At 33.4% G+C, this 22,073-nt stretch overlaps 1 protein-coding gene across 3 annotated transcripts in view; it reads right to left on the bottom strand.

Annotated features, from left to right (window-relative positions):
• The window catches only part of LOC118193907 (ATP-dependent translocase ABCB1-like), a 379,421-nt gene that overhangs the window by 267,366 nt on the left and 89,982 nt on the right, over positions 1-22,073 (bottom strand). For all 3 annotated transcript variants that reach the window (XR_015039173.1, XM_085809734.1, XM_085809733.1), the window contains exon 5: positions 3,012-3,145. Coding sequence is in view for 2 of the 3 variants with exons in the window: in XM_085809734.1 (XP_085665860.1) it covers positions 3,012-3,145 (134 nt within the window). In the remaining variant the exon portion in view is untranslated. The remainder of the gene's footprint in view (positions 1-3,011; positions 3,146-22,073) is intronic.

Below are 22,073 nucleotides of genomic sequence, written 5' to 3'. Positions count from 1 at the left end.
CTTTTCACTAGTTTTATTATACGCGGGGGGCAAATACGCAAATGCGTAAAGTATAGAAATTTTTTTTTTAAAAAAAAGTTGTTGATGGCTTTGAGATTTGAGATCATTCCGGAAATTGGACGTCAGGATCTCGGACTTTGTACTGTAAGTAAACTTTTTTTCTTTGTAAATTTTGATACTTGTTAGATCATAAACGGTTCATTATTTCATAAATTACGATTTCGTATTTTTAATTTTATAATTTCTACATGCCATCTTACTAGATTTAAACTGATGATTTAATATCCGGAAAAATCCCAAATCCGGAATCGCAGATGTCCCGATGAGTCTGGATCTTAGACTTTTACTGTATAATCTTTGTTTCTACAACTTATGATATGATTTTTTTAATTGAATAGCTTGATTGGCAACATTTCATTCAGACTAAAAATATGAAAAAAATGAAGAAAGAAACGTTCATTTAAAAATACAAAATAATTTTTATTTAAAACTCGTAAAAACAATTAATGAACTAAAAGGGGAAACATTTATCATGAGATTAAATAAATATTCTCTTTACAAGATTCATCTACAATTTTCTATCACAAATAATACAATTAAGGAAGGCTAAATAAAGAAATCTAATAATCAAATTTTATTGTCAAATGTATAAGCTGTAAGCTTTATAAATTTTTCAAGGTCCACACTTCTGGTTTTTGTGATATTAAATTGTAGATTTATTTTGCAAAGAGAATTATTTAATCTTTTATTTTTATTAAATTATATCATAAATTATTTTATAAGTTTTATATAAAAAAGAAATTTTTTTTTATAATTTCATTTTTCCCCCCTCCTAGAATTAATTTTGTATCTACTATTTAGTATGTACTGCTTAGGGAAAAGATTGCTATTTCAACAAAAACCGCAGATTCGCTGAAGGAAATTTATGTATTCCTTTATAAATGCAACATTAATGTTATCAAAATTGGCGTACCCAGTAGAACTATATCCATGTGACTGCAAATGACAACAGTAAAAAATAATAATAATAATATTTTAAAAATCAAAGTCTTAAAAAGTAAGAAATAATTTTCCTTAAAATATAGAAATAATTTTCCTTAAATTATAGAAATAATTTTCCTTAAAATATAGAAATAATTTTCCTTAAAATGTAGTAGTGAAATGTTGCAAGGTATATTTCAATTTTATAATACTTACTTTAAGTTTATGACACTTTCCTCTCTCTTGTAGCTTCATCTTACAGTTCCTTACCAGAATGAGTTTTTAAAACCATCTTAAATGCAAATGAGAAGTATAAAGTATTTAAGTCAAAGTTACACTGACTTCCAGACATAAAATTAGGATTCCCAAGAAGCACGTGTTTGCTTTTTGGCAACATCTCTCTAACTGTTAATATGTTCGGCTGTATTACGTGCCTTTTGATAGCTTTGCTGGGTAAGTTAATATTACAGCCCAACTAGTTTAGAATTGTGTTAGCTTTGGCTAAATATTTTTAGTTAGTCATCAATTAGTTCTTATTTCCTAAATTTTGTGTTTGAGCCCAAGTGGAGGCTTTTCTGTATGCCCTGAGAAAGGGGCCAACTGTGAAATCTTTATTTTGAGCAAATAAAGGGTAACTAACCCTTCTTGAGTTTACGTTTCTGTACTTGGACTTCAGCGATTATTCGCTTAGTAGTTCACTAGGTTCCTCGACATTGCATTTAGCAAGATAACAGTGAGGAAAACTACATAGTTATTCTTAAACAGAAAAATAAAATTTTTTAAATGCGTATTTAGAACTGAGAGACATTTAATGATTTATCACTGCGTAAAATATGACTTCAATATCAATTCTATTTCCCCATATATATTTCTCGTTCCCTTATTTTCATGGCATAATTTTAAAAGGCAACATCCATGTACTGTTTTGCATGGAAAATACAAGATCAAATTCACAGACAGAATGGACAAGACTAGATTCTTTAAATGGCTGAAAGCAGAAGCAAAGATGTTGGTCAAAGATGAACATATGTGGGTATGATTCCTGGAGCTTAAGCTGTCTTAGAACCACCTCATTAAAACACTGAATTGAATGGATCAAAAATTCATGGACCTTAAGTTCACTCAAAATAACCAAGAAAGAAGGAAACTGAAATTTCCAATCGCATGGTTTGATATGCTTACCAGAATCAGACAAAATGCAAATATGATGCCATTTATAAATCCATGAGTCAGACAGAACAACTAATGAATAAGATCAAGAAAATGAAGAATTCATTAATATTTTAATTTGGTGCAGAACATTATGCACTTTACATTAGTGGCATTTTTCAGTTTGTAAATATAATACACAGCTCAGCTTGGTCAGTATTATAATTTTTTAATTGTGCTGTTGAAAAAATGTATTACATTAAAGACAATGAAAGGTTTGAGACTACTGTTTCTTTAAATTCATGCAACTGAATTAAACTGTCATGACTTCAACAGGCGTCATTTTATTAAAAAGCTGCTCTAGATACAATAATTTAATTTTTCATAATATTTTAAATTCTTTATCACAGTTTAGTAAAATAAAAAAAAAGTATTAAAAATTTACTTAAAAGATTTCAGTTTTAGCATGAAATGTTTTGCAGGGTGATTTTTAGTATGATTATTAACAGACTAACTCTCAGCAATATAAATTATGAATACTTCAACTAAGACTGAAAAGTACTTTTTAAATTTTGGAAAGTATTTTCTGAATTCTATCTTTTAAATTTATACAAAGGATTACCTATCATTCAAGCATAACTTAAAATGACTTCTTATGAACTCAAGTTCTTTGAAACTAAGTTTGAAAACATTAGCTAAGGGAAAATACTAACATTACTGAAATGAATATGCCCATTAAACACAAAAACAGGGCTGTTTTCTTACAATAGATATACACATCTCTTTTCACTCAGTGAAAGGAGTTTCTAAAAATTAAACTAAAATGCACAGTATAAGAGATAAAAAAATAATATGAGAAAAGTACTGAATTTTATACATACTCAGTTAATTTTGTGACCAATTCTCCACTCTGATGTTTATCATACCATGCTATTTCATGACGTAAAACTTGATAGAAAAATTCTTGTCGTAGTATATACACTTGTTTTTCACATGCCATCATCCATGTTAATATCTAAGATTGATCAAAATTATAGAAAGTATATAAATGTATTCATATAACACTAAAAGATCATGCAAAATATTGATTCATTCAAGTTACATTAGACAGTTTGTCACTCAAAAACCCATTTTTTAATGATGACAAAACAAAACAATTTACATCACCCCTTTTTACAACTTCAAAATAAAACAGAAAATCACTTAAGAGTTTACTTCCACAGATTCTGCAATTTTCCAGTTTTTCTAGAAGCTATCATCATTAAATTTATTTTCAAATTGTTAATAATACGACCAGAGATGGCATTACTGAACATGCAGAAGCATTTTTGATACCAATTAACATTTTTGTTTTGTGTGTGTGTGCATGTGAATGTAATTTTGCCCTGGAGATGAAATTTACAATTATGAAAAATAATAAAGCTCCACATCATCTTAAGCATAATCGAAACATCAGTTAGAACACTGAAAACTACATTTATAACTGCATATTAACAGAACATTTTTCCACCTCTATTCATAAAACAAATTGAGGCACTTGATGGAATACATTTTAAAACTTATACAATTTAAAGGCTATGGATAGTGACAGTAATTTTAAACACACGTTGAAACCCGATTGCATACATTTCTGCTAGATTTATTTCTGCAAAACTTGTTATACCATCATTTCTCATGGTGCTATGTAAAGTCATGTCTAATATCCATGAATTTAAATTACCCTATATTGTAATGCTTGATGATTATTTTCTTTTGCTAGGGTTTCAGGATTCTTTTCTTCTTCATCTTTGCTTAAATACAACCTCGGTGGTTTAACTCATACAAATGTCAAACTGTAACCTAGTTTACATCTCATTTTCTTCTCTGACTTATTTTCAATCAAATTAGCGTATCGCTCATTTGCTTTTTAGTTTTACTCAAGATGTATTTAGTGAGTATGGCATTTCATAATTATATTTACCCTTTTAAACTGAAACCTGTATTTTCCATATTTTTGTGACCTTTTGGTAATAAAGACTTTTTCAAAGCTCTAATGGGAGGGGGGACTTCTACAGCAGTGATGGCGAACCTTTGGCATGTGTGCCACAGTTGGCATGCAGAGCCTCATCAGCCAGCACAAGATTAAAATATTATTTCCTTAATCAATAATCACAATACAATTATACTTTGTAATTTAAATAAGTGTTTTAGTCTCCGTTCTTGAATGTTTCACTTACTTATCGCACAATGCTACTGGCATAGGGACTAAGCCTAGATATAAGATCTTCATATATTGCCATAGAAATGATATACATATTTATTGATCCAATTTATGACGTTTCATTTGTTTGGGCCAATTATATTACTTGTTACATGGCAAAGAATACTACAGAGTTGAAGCAGCTAGTGTTTGCTAAACGAATTCAAATGTATTGCAGACTGCCGGTGAGTTTTAATACTTTCATTGTTAAATAGATTCCAGTTTTCAGATCTAAACATTTTAAGGTAACTTATGAATAATTCTAACTCAATATCTTAAATGGAATGTACAAATATGGAATGTAAAAACTCGCAATTTGATAATATAAGCAAAACACGAAAGCTTAGTAAGAAAACCAAGCTTAGTCATAAGCGCTCACCTAAAATAAGCCCAATAAAGCCCAAAAGGAGCATAAGAAATCCACAGTTAGAGAAATTTAGCAAAGAGAAGTCTGGGTTAATAGTTACTGCTGTCCCCTGCTTATATTTGAATCTGCACCCAGAGATTGTTGATTTGTGAAAATCTAGTCCTTTACTATCGGATAATAATGCTACTCTTTTTAGTATATGATCGATTTATATTTTAATGCTTCATTTTAAAATTTTGTGCATTTCTATACCCCAGGTCTTGAACCCTTACAAATGACTCCAGCAAAAAAGGCAAATTAAACACTGATAGTAGAAGATCATTTCAGGAGACCTGGACAGAATCATTTGGAGCTATTGAACATTATGCATTCTATGTGGAGAAAGTGTTGTGTGTCGCACTCTAGTGTCAGACGGCACTTTAATACCAACCACAAGATTGTTGTTGAACTTGATGAAGCTGAAGAGAAGGTATTTATTGAAGGGAAATTGAGGAATTATAATTAGCAGAAAGTTGGGTTTTGCAATTATCTTTCTAAAACAAACCATCTAATAATGGCCAGCTTCCAAATTTCACTGTGCCTGGCAAAACATGGTAAACCGCTCTCCGATGGGGATTTACTCAAAGAGGTCATGCTGTCTGGGAGTAATTCCTTTTTTCATGACTTTCCAAATAAGGACTAAATTAAACAACGCATTGCTGAGATGCTACTTATCAGAAATGCTGTTAAAGATAGACTCCTGTGAATGGCAAGTGATACTAGTCAGCAGCTCACCACTGACTGACAAAAGGTAGCCTGTTACTCAATGTGTTTGGATGAAAACACAGATATAAATAACCATGCAAAGCTAGCAATAATTTCGCATTATGCTGTTGGTGATACGATGAGAGAAGAGCTGGTAAAATTGGCATCTTTGCCCAAAAGAGCACAAGGAATAGATATTTACATTGCTGTGATGGAAGCTTTTTTTCAACAAGACATAAGACCAGAAAAAGTAGATTCAATTACTAGTGATGGTGTGTCTTGTATGTTGAGAACATCTGGTTTCATACAGTTCTTTGTTAAAGAAGCAAAACACTCAGTTATTCAGTTTCATTGTCTCATTCACCAAGAAGCTCTTTGTGCCAAGAAAGCTCTACTTGGAAAAGAAAATTCTCTGATATGCGTGCAACACTTGAGAAGATGGAGTGCAAAGAGATCACACAGGACAGCAATTGATAATTATGAAAATGAAATCCTTAAAGCATGGACTTCTCTGCCAAATAAGTATAAATCAATGAAAACACTTGGGAGTGCTATTCTTACTTTGTTTGGATTATCTTATGCGTGTGAACAATTGTTTTCAGCTCTGAATTATATCAAATGTGACAGATAACCTAAAGTGGCATGCGTTGCGCTCAAATTAACGAAGTATGAGCCAAGGTTTGACGAATTATCAGTACGTATACAACAGCAAAAAAAAAAAAAAAAAAAAAAAAATCCCATTAATTACGCAAAACCAATCTATTTCCTGTAGTAAAATGTTTTTTGCATCATTGAAAACTCTGTTCTTGTTTTTTCTTTAAGTCTTAAGATAAGTGTGTGTTGTTTTGCTAAGTAAAAACCTCCATTTTCAGGTTTAATTGGAGTGTTGCCACTTTGCTATATATAAGTAGGTTTTGGTTGAATTTTGGGCATGCGGCCCCAAAAAGGTTTGTCACCACTGTTCTACTAAATCAAATGTTTGAATTCAAATAATTTCTGTTCCTAATACTTCTAGTTACTTGCATTTATAATTTATGTCTATTATGTGAAACTATATGATCAATTTCATTTATTTTTTAACTATTTTTGCTGTTAATATAATTTATCTATGATGTGTTACATTAACTGTGAAGAAGGAATTAAGTAATAATGAAGCACAGACATCATGGGGGGAAGTCTTCTTTTGATTAAAACAGCTTAATTTCAACATTCTGTTGTTTACATTCCTTTATTAGCACTGGTTTCTTACTGGGTAGTTTTATCAATATTCCTCTCTTCCTGAATGTAGCAAGTCTGGTATAAATAAAGTAGTAGAATGTAGGATTAATTCAACATTAATTAATGCTACATTAATTGAAATTATTTAAAATTAAATGGTATAAAAGAAACCTAAAAGAGTCCCAAAACCATGTCATAAAATTTTCAGAATATTTCAGATGTGTTGGGGTAATTTTTGTCCCAGTAAAATATTCCTCAACCAGATAAATATTAAAAGCATGTTTCCTAAACATTTTTTCAATACTTTATGTCCTTTTATCGTTGTTTTATTTAAAAAACAATTTAAACACAGTAAAATTCCAAAGATCCATAGATTTTCGAACGAAGAATTGTGCAGATTAGAGAATTTTCAGGATTACAGATCACGTCTTGCAGAGTTTTATTTAAATTTCTGCTTTTCTAATTTTTACATTTAGTAGGGATTCTTCATACATGGAAAACTTAACAAAACATATCAATACTTAAAGAACTACTAAGTTAAGATTTACTGAATACATAACTAGTATACTATCAAAATGCAATTACATACAAAGAAAATAATGCTAGAATAAATAGAAAAAAGCAAAAAGTAAGAGGAAAATATTTTGAGGAAGAAAGAATTATTTTGCAAAAATGTATCAAAACACTAGTTCATGTTAAAAAGAAATGGTACATCTACTAGTGAAATTACTTTAAAAAGAAGTAATGCTCATGCTCTTAAACGAAAGACTATAATAAAAACATACGCAGTAAGGTTTTCCCTAAATTTATTCTCTATGCTAATACTACCATTATGCATCTCATTTATGCAATTAAGTAAATAACACAGGAACTGAAAGGGGGGGGAATTGCAGTGATTCAAAATTGCACCATAAAAAAAAAACACATACATACAGGAATGCTAACTCAAGTAGCACACAATGTATCAAAGACATCGTAAACTGGTTAAAAATGTTGCAATCAGCCCTGATCTTTACCAAGTACCATAGATACAAAACTTCTGCCTTCACATTTTCACGATTAGTAGACAACGTAGAACTACTGAGAAATGAGAGCTTTGGGATGTAGTTATTTTAACTTCATTCATCACAGACATTTCACAATTACTAGTTGAACGGATAACAATGATAAATCTCAACATTAAGTCACCTTACTTAATTTTAATCAGTTAAATTAAACCTCAAAATTAATTTATTTATAATAAAAATATAAAATTTCATTTAAATAATTTTACATTTTCATATAAACTCATTCGTTTCCATTAATAACTTTATTTTAAAAAATATAGTAAGTCAAGTATTATTAACTTGATCATGTCCATTTCTGATAGCTATCATTGCTGTTTTTCAAAATACAAATTTTAATCTTATATAGTGATAATGTGGTTGGGTTTGTTAGATTATATCAAAGCATGCAAGGGCTATCTGCTGAAGGCAAGGAATGAATTTGTGAAGATGAATTTGTGAATGACTTTATCTGACAAAAAAGCCTTCTTTTAAGATTAAAATAAATGTTTTAATTCCTTCAACTGCAACACATACAAGACAATTATGATAACTGATAGGGATAATAAATTAAGACTTTTTAATAAATCGCATACTTTTTAATCATAAATTAATATTTTAATACAGTGCAGTACTTGGTTTAAGTCAAAAAGAAACTACATAGGTATAGAAAAGGAAGGACTATTTTTAGGAGTATATCAGGAGTATTTCTTTACATATAAATGAATATACAATTTTTAATATTTGAAATATAGTTTCTTTATTGTAATCTTCATTGTTTATTGTTCAGATACTTTATAACTGCTCCCATTACACAGCATTAGTAATTTTATGATCTTATAATACCATACAATTAATATTATGTCACAGAGTTTAACTCTTTGAAGCCCAAAATGCCCCTTCATTCAAACAACCACAACAGCCCAAAATGACCGAAATTGTGATGTTCTTTTCTTCCCTCCCAATAAAGTATGCAGTAGCAGGTGCAGTTCTCCCAAATGCATTGTATCAGTTTATTGCAGCCCACTGGTAATAAAAGGATTTATTTGTGGTTTCTTATCTTTATTTGTTAGGAAGTAGAAAGGATGTAATTTTAAATCTTCACACCTCTTAGTGCGTTAATGAATGGGGAGGAGAGGAAACTGCTGTGAATCTGGAAAGGCATTTCAGGCAGTTCGGTATTTCAAGCATACAGGTTACTTCGGTTATCAAAGAGTTAACCTTTTAACTGTCATGCCCGAAATAATCTCCGGCACAGCACTGGTGTTCCAAAATGTTCCGCCCGAGTATAATGTCGGGGTAATTTATATATATATATATATATATATATATATATATTTGAGTGCATCATATTGTTATACCCGAATATATACCATGAGAAGTTTATTTCGGCTTCAATTCAATAGATGGCAGCACTTTAGTGGAGGTTTCAAAGGATAGAGGTTTATGTTCAAAGAGGGCAGCATTTTTTCCTGCAAAATGGTGTCCAGTTCTTTGAAACATTATATAGATGATTTAGATTCTTCTTCCCATATTCCTCCTACTCTTGAAACGTGAAACTACAAGACAGTGCAAAGTTTGTTCAAAAAAGGATGGAAATGGGAAAAAGATAAGGTATGAATGAGATTAGAGAATTACTAATACAGTGTAATGAGAACATTTATAAAGTATGTAAATAATAAACAATGAAGATTACAATAAAGAAACTACATTTCAAATATTAAAAATTGTACATGAAGTTCAGTTTTGTCCATTTTAAACAATAGTACATGGTTTATATTTTTAAATCGAATGCATAGAAATATGTATAAATGACATTCTATTTTAGTTTAAAATTATTTACACTTTTTTCTTTCAGATTAATAGTGCATTCAATAATGATATTTGTTCGGAAATTTGTATTTCTCCCTTGCGGCGGCAAAGTGCTGATGACACATAAAGTTCATTGCTTATATCGTTGGTCCGTGATTCTCTTAAGCATGGTATGGTTTTGCGCTGTGACACGAAAGGAGCTGTTGAAGGTCATAATGGAAACAAGAATCCAGCCGAATGTTCCAGACAGCATTTATATGATATCATATGGAATTGTTACAGCCAACTATCTGATGACATACCAGTCAAGTTAATCATCCATCCTCCATCTTCTTCATGTTATGTTTTTTCCTCGCATATCATAGGTTGACATACCACGCTTATTGGTTTTGTTAAGCTCAAGGAAAGAGCCGATTAAAGTTATGTTTAACTTAAAGCACATATGCTCTTTTGATAAGGAAGAAAGTTGTACACTACAGCAAAACCTAAATTAAAATTCAACAGGTTATGGGCCCAAATACCCAGTTACCCAAACTTCCCAAAAAATGCATCAGAGATATATGTCTAAGCAGTAAGTCAAGCATCTGCTTTTTGTTTCTGTTATGTAAAACAAGGTAAGAAAATTACTTCTTCCTTTCTTTTACTGAAATTGTAACTGATGAAAATTATGAACCTGAATATTCAACCTGAAAAACTGGATAACAGTAACTTTGAAATATGGTGTTTCGAGTTAAAATGGTTTTAATCCAATCAGAACTTTAGGAAGTTGCGAATGGGCAGTTAGTCAAACCAAAAACTTCCTAAGCTACCTAAGCTGAACTTCACGAGTAGGTTTTAAAAGATCAAAAAGCTTTAGCAATTATTGCTCTGAGCGCTAAATCATCTGAGGTAGTGCACATTAAAAAACGTCAACTTCATACGAAGCATGGATGAAACTGCATAAAATTCATTAGACTAAAGACCCTTTACTAAAGTTAGCCTTATGAAGCAGCTTATCTCGAAAAAGATGAATGTAAATGAAAAAAACGTAGGATTACCTTTTTATTTTTTCGAAATTGTAGACAAACTTAATAGGATCTGAAATTCCAGAAGAATTTCTGATCATTATGTACTTAACTGAAGAATTTGACAGTTATAGAATTGCCATGGAATCTAATGATACACTCCCCGACTAAGCCACGATAAAAGTTAAGTTACTAGAAGAATCTAAAAGTTGATAATTTAAAGCACAGGAAAACATCCATGTTCAGAATGCATTGCTTACTAAATATCGCAGCAAGCAAAAAAAAAAAAAAAAAAAAAAAAAGTCTAAGAATGCAAGAACCTTAAATTACCATAACTGCAACAGAGAAGGTCACAAAGTGTCAGAATGTAGACAAAATAAAAGCAAAAATTCTAATCAAGCATTCTTTAAACAAGTTATTCTCTCAGCACTGTGAATACAACTTGAGTATTAGGAACACATAATTGGTGCCTTGATTCACAAGCACCCGCACACATGTGCAATGACAGAAGTAAATTCACATCAACAACTGAAATACAATACGAAATTCAGTTAGGAAATAATGAATTTTTAGAAGTCAAAGGGAAAGGGAACATTGAAATTTATGCAAGTATTTATTCAACTTCACAACATATCACACCTAATGATGTATTATATTTTACTGACAAAAATGAACTTAATTTCAGTTAACTTAGTAATGCAAAGTAAATGTACTGTCTATTTTAGAAGTGAGTATGCATGGGTTGAAGACAACAAAAAACGTGTAGTCTTACAAGCATCCAAGCAAAATTGCTTATATGTTGTAAATCAACTGGACATGACCGAGGTTTTAAATGCTGCAAATAAGTCAATCAGTAAACTGAATCTGTGGCATGAAAGGTGTGATCACTTAAATCTAGCTGACTTAAAAGTGTTGCATTCTAAAAATTTGGTGCTCGGTCTAAAGATTTCAAAATATAATAGTGAAAATTGTACCAAATGTAAACTAACAAGGTTACCATCCCCATAGGAACAAATGCAGCAAACCATGATGTTCTTGAACTTGTATGCATCAATATTTGTTATCTCATGAATGTCACATCTTTAGATGGTGCAAAATACTTTATAACATTTATCGACGACAAACCGTAGAAAATTACCATATACCTATGGAAAAGGTCCGAAGGCCTTGAAACATTTAAGAAGTACAAATTTCAGATTGAAAAACAAACTGGGAAGCAATTGAAAATACTCCACAGTGATAATGCAAAAGAATTCAAAAGCTACGAATTTAATTCATTTTTAGAAAAGACGGACACTGAACACCATTTTTAAATTGAGTATAGACTGCAACAGAATGGAGTTGTAGAATGTGTCAATAGTACTTTAGTAGAAATGGCCAGATGTCATCTGTTCAAATCAAAACTATCCCAGGATTATGGGAAGAAATTATATCAACAGCCACTCACATCCATAACCAATGTCCTACTAAAAAGAAGATAAAAAATACCTGCAGAAATATAGTCTAAAAAAGCCTACAGTATGGCATTTCAGGATCATGGAAAGCAAGCCATTAACCAATTCGAACAGGAAAAATAAATTTCCCCGGAAAAGTGAAGAATATATTTATAGCTGATATTGTTGGGAAGCAAAAGCATATCGTCTATGGAAACCTGGACCTTGTGGAGTAATACAAGGTCATGATGTCAGATTTTTGGAACTACCGGAAACTGAAGCATGATCAGAAACTTCAACAGCTGACAAGCAGGAATTCATTGAAATTGTTTATACTCAACAAAATTCAGAAGCTAACAAGAATTCCAAAGTCCAAGTAAAGGGACAGATGTTGAAGAAAACATAGTCAAAGTTTAGAAAGAACTACATTTTTGAAACAAGAAAAATCTATCAGCAAAAACATGCTAATTTAGTATATTTCAAAGTTTTTGTGGATCCTGAAAATGTGACAGAAGCTAAGCTTTATCCAGATCAGATACAGATAAATGGAGAGCAGCTATGCAAGAATACAATTCCTTAATGAGGAACTATGCATGAGAATTAACAGATTTGCCAGAGAATATAAAAGCTATTACATGCAAATCGGTATTCCAAATAAAGCGAAAGACAGCAGATGGCACAGTTGATCAGCACAAAGTCAGACTTGTCGCCTAAGGATGCTTGCAAAAGTACTCGTATGTAATAGATCATACGGAAAATTCATCTGCAGTTCACAACTCTTTATGGACACTGCTCACTTTAGCTGCTGAATATGATCTGAAAACACATCAAATGCATGTTCAAACAGCTTAACTGAACGGGAATTACATGAGTGCATTTTTGTTTAAAATTGCATTTATGTATTTAAAGGGTATCACAAACTTTTTAAAAGAAAATTATCCCAATACTATTTGATAAAAGAAGAGAATTCAATTTTTCAACAATCAAACTTAAAAATTGTAATATGAATATTTCTAAAAAAATTTATACCAAATACAATTTTTAATCAGATCACCAGAATAAAAAGAATATGCACAGAAATTGAACAAAGCAGCAAGAAATTCATCTTCTTACTAAATTTTACATGGAAATGAAATTCCAACTTCATTAACAGTTTACTTTAAAAAGCTGGAGTGGTCTACACTGTATAAATTTTTTAAAGTAATGAATTTTTTATCTGAAAGTTCAAATAGAGAAGGATAAAGAAGGATGTTTAAAAGGATTTTATAGTCTAAGTTGTATATATTTGTATTAGTGTAGATTTTTCTTGATTATAGTTCTATTAACAGAAGGACCTTCTCTATTCTAACTTGTCACGATAAGCCCATGATGTGAAGACTTTATTCTTTTCTAACCTTTGCGTCTTTTTTCCTTTTCTTTCTTGCATTACTTTCCAAATCTTAAAATTGAAAATTATCTGCTTTATTTCACCTTTTGGGAGATTCAAACCTTGCCCTCGCCAATTTATTTCACTAATGGCACCAAACCGGCAATCATTGGCGTCTACTTCTTTACTTTTGCTACATTTCTGCACACAAAAATTAAGTACTTTTAAGGACCATTAATGAAAGAAAAAAAATTAAGCACCTATCAGCAAATGGGAACTGAAAAAATTCAAGTAAAGAATGCCTAAACTTGTATGCCTATGTCTGTTTGAGTTCTATGTCTGAATTTCTCTTTTGTAATACCATCCTAAGAACAAGAGAGATCTGTAAGTAGGATGCACTCTTATGAAACATAATTATAAAATAAATTTAAAAATAAAATCAACTGTGTAAAATTTATCAAGTAGCATTCAATATTTTACACTTATAATAGTTGGATATGTTTTAAAGAAGATTAGTGACATTTTATTTACTTTTTACTAGCTTTATGATGTTATTTTTTTTCTTTTATGTTGCATTTGCTCAGCCTACATGTTTAGTAAATAGCAGGCAGACTTTTATGTCAAATGGCGTATGTTAAAATGAGAAGTAAAATTATAATCAGCAAGATCTGTAATAGAAAATGGCTGTTGTCACCACTACTGCTTGCCTAGAGAGAGATTTGCTGATCAGAATATATGTCTGATGTTGCGATGGTTAGCAAGTTTTTGAAAGTCAGTTACGCTCAGTCTGTCTGACGCAGTTAGTGTCGTAGCTTCATGTAGAGTTCATGGAGTAGTAACAAAATTAATATACTTTAAAATTCAAATAAGCCACTAAAGTACCAGAAGTGTAAGCTGTTTTGTATTATTTTACTAGTAGTAAGGAATAAGTTTTACATTAATTTTTACATTTTTGTGATGTATCTTGTGACCACGGTAAGGATTAATGAAAGGTAATAACTCGCTTTAATATGCAGAGATAACTTTTAAAAGTGAGAAGTTCGTTATCAATAATTAAATTAGGTAGTTAGATAACCTAACTACTCATCTTAGTCATTATAGATTTACATGGCCTCTATTACATTTTATTTATTTAAAAAAATTATAAAAATGTACTATTAAAATCTATTAACATTTCACAGTTTAAAATATATATAATTTATGACTCTGATTCTTAAACTATATTAGGATAATTATGCACTAAAAGCTGCACATTAATCTTCTTAAATTATATGTTCTGGCAGTAAGAAATTAGTTTCCAATGCAAACGAATCTTCCCACTAGTTTCGGCTTTATCTCCTAAACTGTCAATCTCTCAACAATATACCTATGAGGTTTTACTTGATCTGGTAAAAATTAAATAGTCTCAAACCCCTGACAGACATAAAGCAAATTATTGCCAATATCTGAAAGTAACTACAAAGTCAAATAAAGGTTTAAATAAACGTCTTTATTTAAACAGAACATAAAACCATGTTCTTATGCTAACAAAATCAACTACAGCTCATGGGGATGTTGTAAGGATCTTAAGTTTTACTAACGTTTATTTTATTTTAAATCTTTACTATCACTTCTTATTTTCTACTTCCGGCCAGAATTATAAGCGTGAAGGAGTTTATGCAAAGTTGTCTGGCGAACGCCAAGTATTTAAGTGTGGCCTTTTTGCCAAGCAGAAGAGAGGAAGCCGTGAGTTCGAAGCAGGCCGCTTACCTTAGAAGTTACGCAGTTGCTACTTTGCCTTCCAGGCCAGAGGTTTTAATCCTCTTGATAAATTAAACGTATTGTAGTGTTCACAGTCTCTGTGCTACATACGCTTCCTGTTATTATAAGGCCAATCTTATTCTAAAGTTAAATTAGAGTTTAGTTTTATTTTGATATCTTTTAAGTTAGACCCCGAGTGGAGGGTCATTGTATTCCGAAGTACGGAAGTCATTGTATATAAAGAAAAAAATAAAGGGTTTTGTATACCCTTCGTCTGTATCCTGTCCACTTACTACAATTAGTGAACATAGCTTTAGTAAGCTCTCTGTTCTAGTCAGGTCATTGTATGTTTCCGAAGAAAGTTAGAAGAAACATTGAACCTGATAGTGGCGCCCGACGAAGAATAACCATGGCCGAGTTTCAAGAAGAACCTGTGCTGCCTGCAGAAACAGCTCAGAATCCAGAAATGCCAGCTGCCGCCCTGGAAGGATTTGGGTATATTGTCCAGACCATGCGCGCTTCGATGAAACCGGAAGCAACGTTTAATGGAAACTCACAGGTAACCAGTTTTTTGGAAAAATTGGATGACCACTTCATGCTCTACCCCGTGCACGAGTTTCAAAAAGTTACCTTAGCTACCAGCGCTTTGAGGGGCCAAGCGCTTAACTGGTTCAAATGTATCGGCAGAAGTCTCTTGGGTCAAGCAGGAAGTCCCACCTATACCTACGAAAATTTCAAGACTGCCCTACTAAAAGCCTTCCCTGTTGTAAGGGATCGTGCGAAATTAGAAACAGAACTTTTCAGTATATATCAACAAAGAATGGAAAACCTCTCCAGGTTTATTTTAAGAAAAATTCACGTTTTCAAGCTCTTGTATGGAAACCGTCCGGATCCTGAAATAATTCAAGTGATTTTGCCGAGGTTACTACCCCAAGTGCAAGACTTTATTGAATTGAGAAATCCGACTACACTGGAAAAATTATTTGAGCTAGCAATCCAGTTTGAAAGTAGAAGAACGGCGGACGTCGAAAGAAGACGCCAATATCAACAGCGAAACCAATTTGGTACGCCAAGACTACAGCAAACTCAAGCACATGGCTACGGAGAAAAAGCGAATCAGTGGGCAAGGAAACCCGAGCATTCAAAAACAGCCGGCGAACGTCGACAGTTCAATAGCAACCCAGAAAAAAAGTCTCAAGGCCAGTGGAGAAAGAAGGAAAGCACCGAAAGAAAAAATAATTTAAACTAAAACGGATTTCTGCTGACGAGAGGGTGCGGAAATCCGAAGGCCACGAAAACCCCTCTTCCTACAAGTTAAATACAGTAATGGTGAAAAATTTAACTCTTCCGAAGATTGAAGTCTTGGTAAATAATATCCCGGCCACCGCACTCCTGGATACCGGCGCGCAGTGTTCCTGTGTGGCAGAAGTCTTTTTTAGAAAGTATTTTCGCAAATACCGCATATATAATGCGGATAATACAACAGTATTAGCGGCGCAAGGAGAACAATGTAAGTGCGTAGGTAAAGTACCTTTGTACATCCGTATCAAGGACGAACAAGTAAAGGTGATGTTTTTTATAGTAAAGAATTTGCAAGCACACTTAATACTAGGAATAGACTTTCTTTCAGACGCACAAGCTACACTGGATTTTAATGAAGCGTCTCTTAAGCTGACGATGCAACCAGTGCGTGTAGAAAAGGTTGAACCGCCAAGGGTAAATCTCGACCACCTGCCTAATGACGAGCAAGATAGAATCCGACAAGTGGTAAGTGAATTTGCTTCCTTATTTAGTGATATTCCAGGATTTACCCAGGTTACTAACCATAGTATTGACACCGGAGATGCATTGCCGGTTCGTCAAAAACCATACCGGTATGATAAGAATAAGGAAAAAATTATAGAATGGCATATTACCGATATGCTACGTAAAAAGATCGTAACGCCTATCTCAAGTAGTTATGCTAGTCCGGTGGTTTTATGTAAGAAAAATAATGATTATCCTTTGGAGCATCCAAAAAGGTGGAGATTCGCTATTGATTACCGTAAATTAAATTCCATAACGAAATATCCGGTATATCCGTTACCGATTATAGAAGAAATTTTAAGGAACATAAAATCAACCAAATTTATGACAACTTTAGACTTAACGAATGGTTATTTTCAAATAGGGATCAGGCCTGAGGACGTGCCTAAGACTGCTTTTATAACCAAGTCTGGCACTTATGCATTTTTGCGAATGCCGTTTGGCCTTTCAGGCGCCCCAGCAACATTTCAGCGATGCATGGACATTGTGTTAAGACCTGTTCTCGGAAAGTCCACATTTATCTATTTAGACGATATCATTATTACTAGTGATAATCTAGACCAACATGTACAGGATTTAAGACAGGTGTTTTCTTTATTAAATGAGGCCGGTCTAAAAGTTAATGTCGAAAAATGCAAATTTGCAGCCCCTGAATTAAAATATTTAGGTTACAAAATATCGCAAAAAGGGATCGAGACAGATGAATCAAAAATAATCGCTGTACAAAAGTATCCGACTCCAAACACGGCAAAGAAGCTCTCTTCTTTTCTAGGACTTTGTTCATATTATAGGTCCTTTATAAAAGATTTTGCGGCTATCGCTGAGCCATTGTTAAAATTAAAAAGGAAAAAGGCAAGATTCTCGTGGACGGCCGAAGCCAATAGTGCTTTCGAAAAATTAAAACAAGCATTAACGCAAGCCCCGGTGTTGAAATTTCCTGAAAAGGATGAAAATTTAGAAATTTCAGCGGATGCTTCGGATTATGCGGTAGGAGCGGTACTTTCGCAAAATCAGCAGCCAGTAGCATTTTTTAGCCGAACTTTAAATCAAACACAAAGAAACTATTCCGCGACCGAGAGAGAGGCACTTGCAGTTCTGTTAGCAGTGCAAAAGTTCCGAGTCTATTTTGGAAAGGCGCCGATAACAGTATATTCTGATCATGCGGCGGTAACTAGATTGTACTCTGGAAAAAATTTATCCCCAAGGTTAATAAGATGGGCACTCAAGCTGCAAGAATATAATCTGGTAATCAAGCATACCCCCGGAAAGGAAAATATCGTAGCAGATGCCCTGTCACGAATTAAATTAGACGAACAGGGTAATACCGTAAAAGTTGCAATGCTGACAGCGTGTACAATAAATTCCCGAGAAACTGTAATAACCGAACTGGGTAAGGATCCTGAGTTTGGAAGTATTTATGAGTATTTGAAGGATCCTGAAAATTTTAGCCACCAAGATATTGTGGCGATAAGAAATAGGGCGGCCCATTACGAACTAATAGATGGTCTATTATTTTATACAAAAACTACGAATTCCAACAACGAATTTCGACCTGTTATCCCAGCTAGTCTTAGATTAAATATCCTGCAAGAGCTCCATGACAGCCCTTTAGCTTCTCATGCTGGTATTCGAAAAACTACTCAACGCGTACGCGAGGCAGTCTACTTTCCTGAACTGCAAAAGTTAACAAGGGCGTATGTCCAGTCCTGCCCAACATGTCAAGCCGTTAATTATATTAATTTCCGCCCGGCCGGGTTTCTAAATAGTATTAAATCCGAATTTCCAAATGAAATAATCGGCATCGATTTATTGGGCCCTTTCCCAAAAAGTCAGTTAAACAAAAGTCGCTATCTCCTTGTTATAGTTGATCATTTTAGTAAATGGACCGAAATTGTTCCCTTAAAACGAGCCTCCGCGAAATTAGTTACCGATTCTATTTTAAATAAATATATTTTAAAATACGGGGCGCCCCTAAAAGTTATATCGGATAATGGTCCTCAATTTGTAAGTAATATATTTGAAGACATGTGCCAAAAACTGGGCATACGTCATTTAAAAATGGTCCCGTATCGGCCGCAATCAAATATAGCGGAACGGGTCAACAGAAATATAGTGAAAATTATCCGTAGTTATGTTAAAAATTTTCATAAAAGCTGGGATAACTATGTCAATGAATTTGCTTTCGCCCTTAGGACCGCAAAACATGATACAACGGGCAAAACTCCTGCTGAGTTATTTCTAGGCAGAAAGATTATAACACCGTTAGATAAATTATTTTATGTGCAACAAAGAGCCCCAGAATTTAAAATGGGTGATATAGAAAAACTAATTAAGGAAGCAAAGAAGAATACGGAAGTAGCACAAAGAAAACAGAAGCTCTATTATGATTTGAAACGACGGGGAGTAACTTATAAAGTAGGGGATGAAGTACTAAAAATTAAGCATTCACTTTCTTCAGCACCAGAAGATAAAACTGCCAAATTTTTCCCACGCTTTGAAGGACCATATGTTATAGAAAAAATAACTCACGCTGTTGTAGTATTAAAGGCAAGAAATGGTGAAACCTGTTCCGCAAACATTGACCAGATAAAACCATTCTATGACCGTAATAAAATGCAAATCTTTTCAGATCTTTTGCAGGATCCGGTACGGCAGACACCGCAGGTACAAGTTCCAGAGGTGGGAAAACGACAAGTACAAGGGCAAGCCAATGAGAGACAGAAGCAAGTAAAAAGAAAATTGCCCCGCGGAAAAATTGAAGGTACAAAGAAAAAGAAGCCGTTCCACCGTCCAAAAAACAGAGTTCACGAACACCCCCAGAATGAAGAAGGGAGAAGGCCGACGTATGTGGAAAAGACCGGGAGAAAGGACGGCAACTATAACCCGGCTGTGAAACGGAAGATTGACTCATCCGACAGAACTCTCCGCAGCAAAAGTCGCCGAACTGCGGAAGGGCCATCAGCGGCGGAGGAAAAAGTACAAGAAAAATTTGAACGGCCAACAACGAGGTCCAAGCAGGATCACGACAGAAGTTTCCCGGTTCCACCAAGACCAGCTGCCTTCAAACGGCCAAGACCACAAGCAGAGGACAGAAGGAAGATGTTCAAGGGTGGCCGTAGTGGTGAAAAACGGAAGCTTCCAGAGGAAAGCACTGAAGGGCGAGCCCGTACAAGAAGGAGGATCAACCAAGCTACGGTTTGCAGCACCTTTAAAGACTGGGCCCAGAAAAGGATGTCTGAATATTACAAAGATAAGTAAAATTTTGTGTTACTTTACAAACTTAAGTTAATCTTTCATTCTTACTGCAAGTGGCAGATTTGAAGAAGTTTTACCTCATGCGAGGTCTACCTTTATCGCCAAAAGGGCGAGAAATGAGTTGTGACCGATTTTCTTATTATGTTTTTCAATTACTCGCGCGTAAAACTAAAGTTGATGTATAATAGCGTTGTCTAAAGACTTAAATATTGTAAAAAGTTATTGTATAAATTTTATTTAAAACATTCTAACAAGAAAGAAGTTTTAGTCTGAAAGACTTTTTGAAATGTAGTATTATTTCAATGTAGAAAGAATTGGCACTTGCTTTGAAAAGAATAGAAGTTAACAATGTACTACTAATGTATGTTTTCAAATGTGTAAAATTAACGGCATCTTGATATGTTCTTGTATACATGTGAACTGTTATTTTGAATGTTTAGAAATACCGTGATATGGTAAAAGTGAAAGTAATGTTAAAAAATTTGTTATTCGTGTGACTGTAAAGATTAAATCATGGTGAATATGTGTTAAAGGTTGAATGATGTAGTTAGGCTCTCTGACGCTACACTTTAGAGTTAGCCACTTTCAGAATAGTACCTCAGGGTCTAGAGTTGAAATTAGGGTGTGTTAAGAGGTCTCGTATGTTGAATTTTAACACGTTAGTGTTTTGATTGTAGGAGGAAGTGTTGAACACATAGACAGAAACACATTCGTGTTTGGTGTTTTTACAACACATGTCAGAGAGCACGGGGAGAGATAATTAAAATAGTCATGAATGAAATAAGAATGTTAAGAAAAGTATATTCTATATGTTATTTGCAATGTCATTCTGTAACATTTCATTAAACTAGTTTTCCTTCCAGATCTCTGGAAGGAACCAGAATTGAATAAAGCTCCTGTTTTGATGCAGTACAGATGAAAAAGAAAAAAGATTGTTGTATATTCCGGGAGCTGCTATTGTAACAAATTTCTTTCTTTTAAATTTTTCTAGTTTCTAGCGAAGCATTTTTTGTTAAAGGTTGGCCTCGCGTTAGTTTCTAGAGCTAAAAGTTTTCAACAAGGTCGTTTTAGACCTCAGTTTCAAACTAATTAACTCTGGCGGGAAGTATGTAAGGATCTTAAGTTTTACTAACGTTTATTTTATTTTAAATCTTTACTATCACTTCTTATTTTCTACTTCCGGCCAGAATTATAAGCGTGAAGGAGTTTATGCAAAGTTGTCTGGCGAACGCCAAGTATTTAAGTGTGGCCTTTTTGCCAAGCAGAAGAGAGGAAGCCGTGAGTTCGAAGCAGGCCGCTTACCTTAGAAGTTACGCAGTTGCTACTTTGCCTTCCAGGCCAGAGGTTTTAATCCTCTTGATAAATTAAACGTATTGTAGTGTTCACAGTCTCTGTGCTACATACGCTTCCTGTTATTATAAGGCCAATCTTATTCTAAAGTTAAATTAGAGTTTAGTTTTATTTTGATATCTTTTAAGTTAGACCCCGAGTGGAGGGTCATTGTATTCCGAAGTACGGAAGTCATTGTATATAAAGAAAAAAATAAAGGGTTTTGTATACCCTTCGTCTGTATCCTGTCCACTTACTACAATTAGTGAACATAGCTTTAGTAAGCTCTCTGTTCTAGTCAGGTCATTGTATGTTTCCGAAGAAAGTTAGAAGAAACATTGAACCTGATAATGTAACTAAACAGGGACAGTGAAATTGAAACTAAAAATGTGGACTAGTAGTCAAAGACTGCAAATTTAATTTTAATATAAACTGGCTCGGTAACTCTATCATCATAATAAATTCAAATGTGGGCAGCAGTAAGGCAGAGATGATTAAATACAAATTATCAGAGCTAGCAAGAACTAATGCATTGTGCAAGTGGACGCCAGAAACACGCTCTGTTTTACAATCCCAAAACCTCAGTT

Source organism: Stegodyphus dumicola, chromosome X2 (genome assembly GCF_044657685.1).
Source record: "Stegodyphus dumicola isolate Sdum_Otavi_A_Nest chromosome X2, ASM4465768v1".
Lineage (NCBI taxonomy): Eukaryota > Metazoa > Arthropoda > Arachnida > Araneae > Eresidae > Stegodyphus > Stegodyphus dumicola.
Note: the sequence above shows the minus strand (reverse complement) of the source record. Positions and strands in the feature narration are given on the sequence as shown.